The sequence below is a fragment of the Aplysia californica genome, unplaced genomic scaffold (genome assembly GCF_000002075.1).
Source record: "Aplysia californica isolate F4 #8 unplaced genomic scaffold, AplCal3.0 scaffold00068, whole genome shotgun sequence".
In the NCBI taxonomy this organism is placed as follows: domain Eukaryota; kingdom Metazoa; phylum Mollusca; class Gastropoda; order Aplysiida; family Aplysiidae; genus Aplysia; species Aplysia californica.
Window position 1 is genome coordinate 1,388,048 of NW_004797338.1, and position 1,250 is coordinate 1,389,297.

At 42.3% G+C, this 1,250-nt stretch overlaps 1 protein-coding gene across 1 annotated transcript in view; it reads left to right on the forward strand.

Moving 5' to 3' along the window:
- LOC101847564 (CBL-interacting serine/threonine-protein kinase 26-like) overlaps positions 1 to 1,240 on the forward strand; it is a 5,695-nt gene extending 4,455 nt beyond the window's left edge. Inside the window, exon 2 of the mRNA XM_005093745.2 lies at positions 82 to 1,240. Coding sequence (XP_005093802.2) covers positions 82 to 582 — 501 coding nt within the window. The 3' untranslated portion in view covers positions 583 to 1,240. The remainder of the gene's footprint in view (positions 1 to 81) is intronic.
- Positions 1,241 to 1,250: the final 10 nt, after the last annotated feature.

The window sequence follows — 1,250 nt, forward strand, 5'->3', positions numbered from 1 at the left end:
CCCTTAATGTTAAAAAAGAACTTGAATTATAAAGTTAAAACCAAACACTAACAAAATCTCCCCTTCCTTTGACTCCCCCAGATGGCGGTGACTCTACGAAGACTGCACAAGAAGAGGATTTATTATCAGGACTTGAGGCCACAGAACATCCTCCTCACTGACTCTCACGTCGCCTTCATCTCTGACTTTGGCGCTGCGAGTCTACTCCCAAAGGGAAGTGACAAGGTGGACACGTGGACAGCTGCGCCTGGTTTCCGGGGACCCGAGGCGGACCAGGAGGGTGGTCCCTTCTGTCCATTCCAACTGGACACCTACAGCCTGGCTGTCAGCATGTGGCAGGTACTGTCTGGTCTGTGTCCAGTCAAGAACAAGCCTTTGGATCACCTAGACAACATCCCCCCGCAGTATGCTCCCTTGTTGAAGAAACTTCTTCGTCCGGACCCCGACAAAAGATGGACCCTGGACAAGTTCCTCACTGAGGCCCTGGTGCTACGCCCGGACCTGACCTGTTTTTGTCTTGGATTCTTAGATCCCGACCCAAGCGTCCCAAGGAGCATTGATAGACAGTGTTACAGTTCGTAGATTCAGCCCTCGTTGAGATTGGACATTGTGCCTATGTTGAGATTGGACTTTTCGTCTGTGTTGAGATTGGACATTGCAGTTTTATTCGTTTTGTTATTTTAAATAAGTAAATATATTAACGGCCTTATATAAATGGACCGATGCAATTTAGTCATCCTCAAAAAGAAACTTGAAATGGAGGTATACATGACAGAAAAAGGCTGAAATAAATCTATACAATAACACAGTCTTGATTCTTGGCTAACCGAAGAGATATACTACTTAAACTTATACTTATAGAATTTCAAGTCGGTACCATGTCGAATACCTGCAAAATCTAAAAAATACTCAATACCGAAAATATCTGCGCTATTTCCCATCAGGTTTTGGAAAAGTCCTTTGAACTTTTTAACAATAGAATTAAAAACATTGGCAACTTTTCGCTGCCCCAAATCTTGTTTAACAACTGAAAGCATTTTTGAGATGCTTTTTATAATTACGCTTAAACAGGAGCCAATTCTACAGGTTGATATCTCATTGTAAAGTTTTCTAGTTTGCATCTTAAGTTTATTTGGTATGCAATCTGGATAATACACCTTTGATGAACTGGTACCAATATCATAAAAATGTTCTGAATTAAGCAGGTTCAAGGGAGAAAGAGAGAGAGAGAGAGAGAGAGAGAGAGGGGG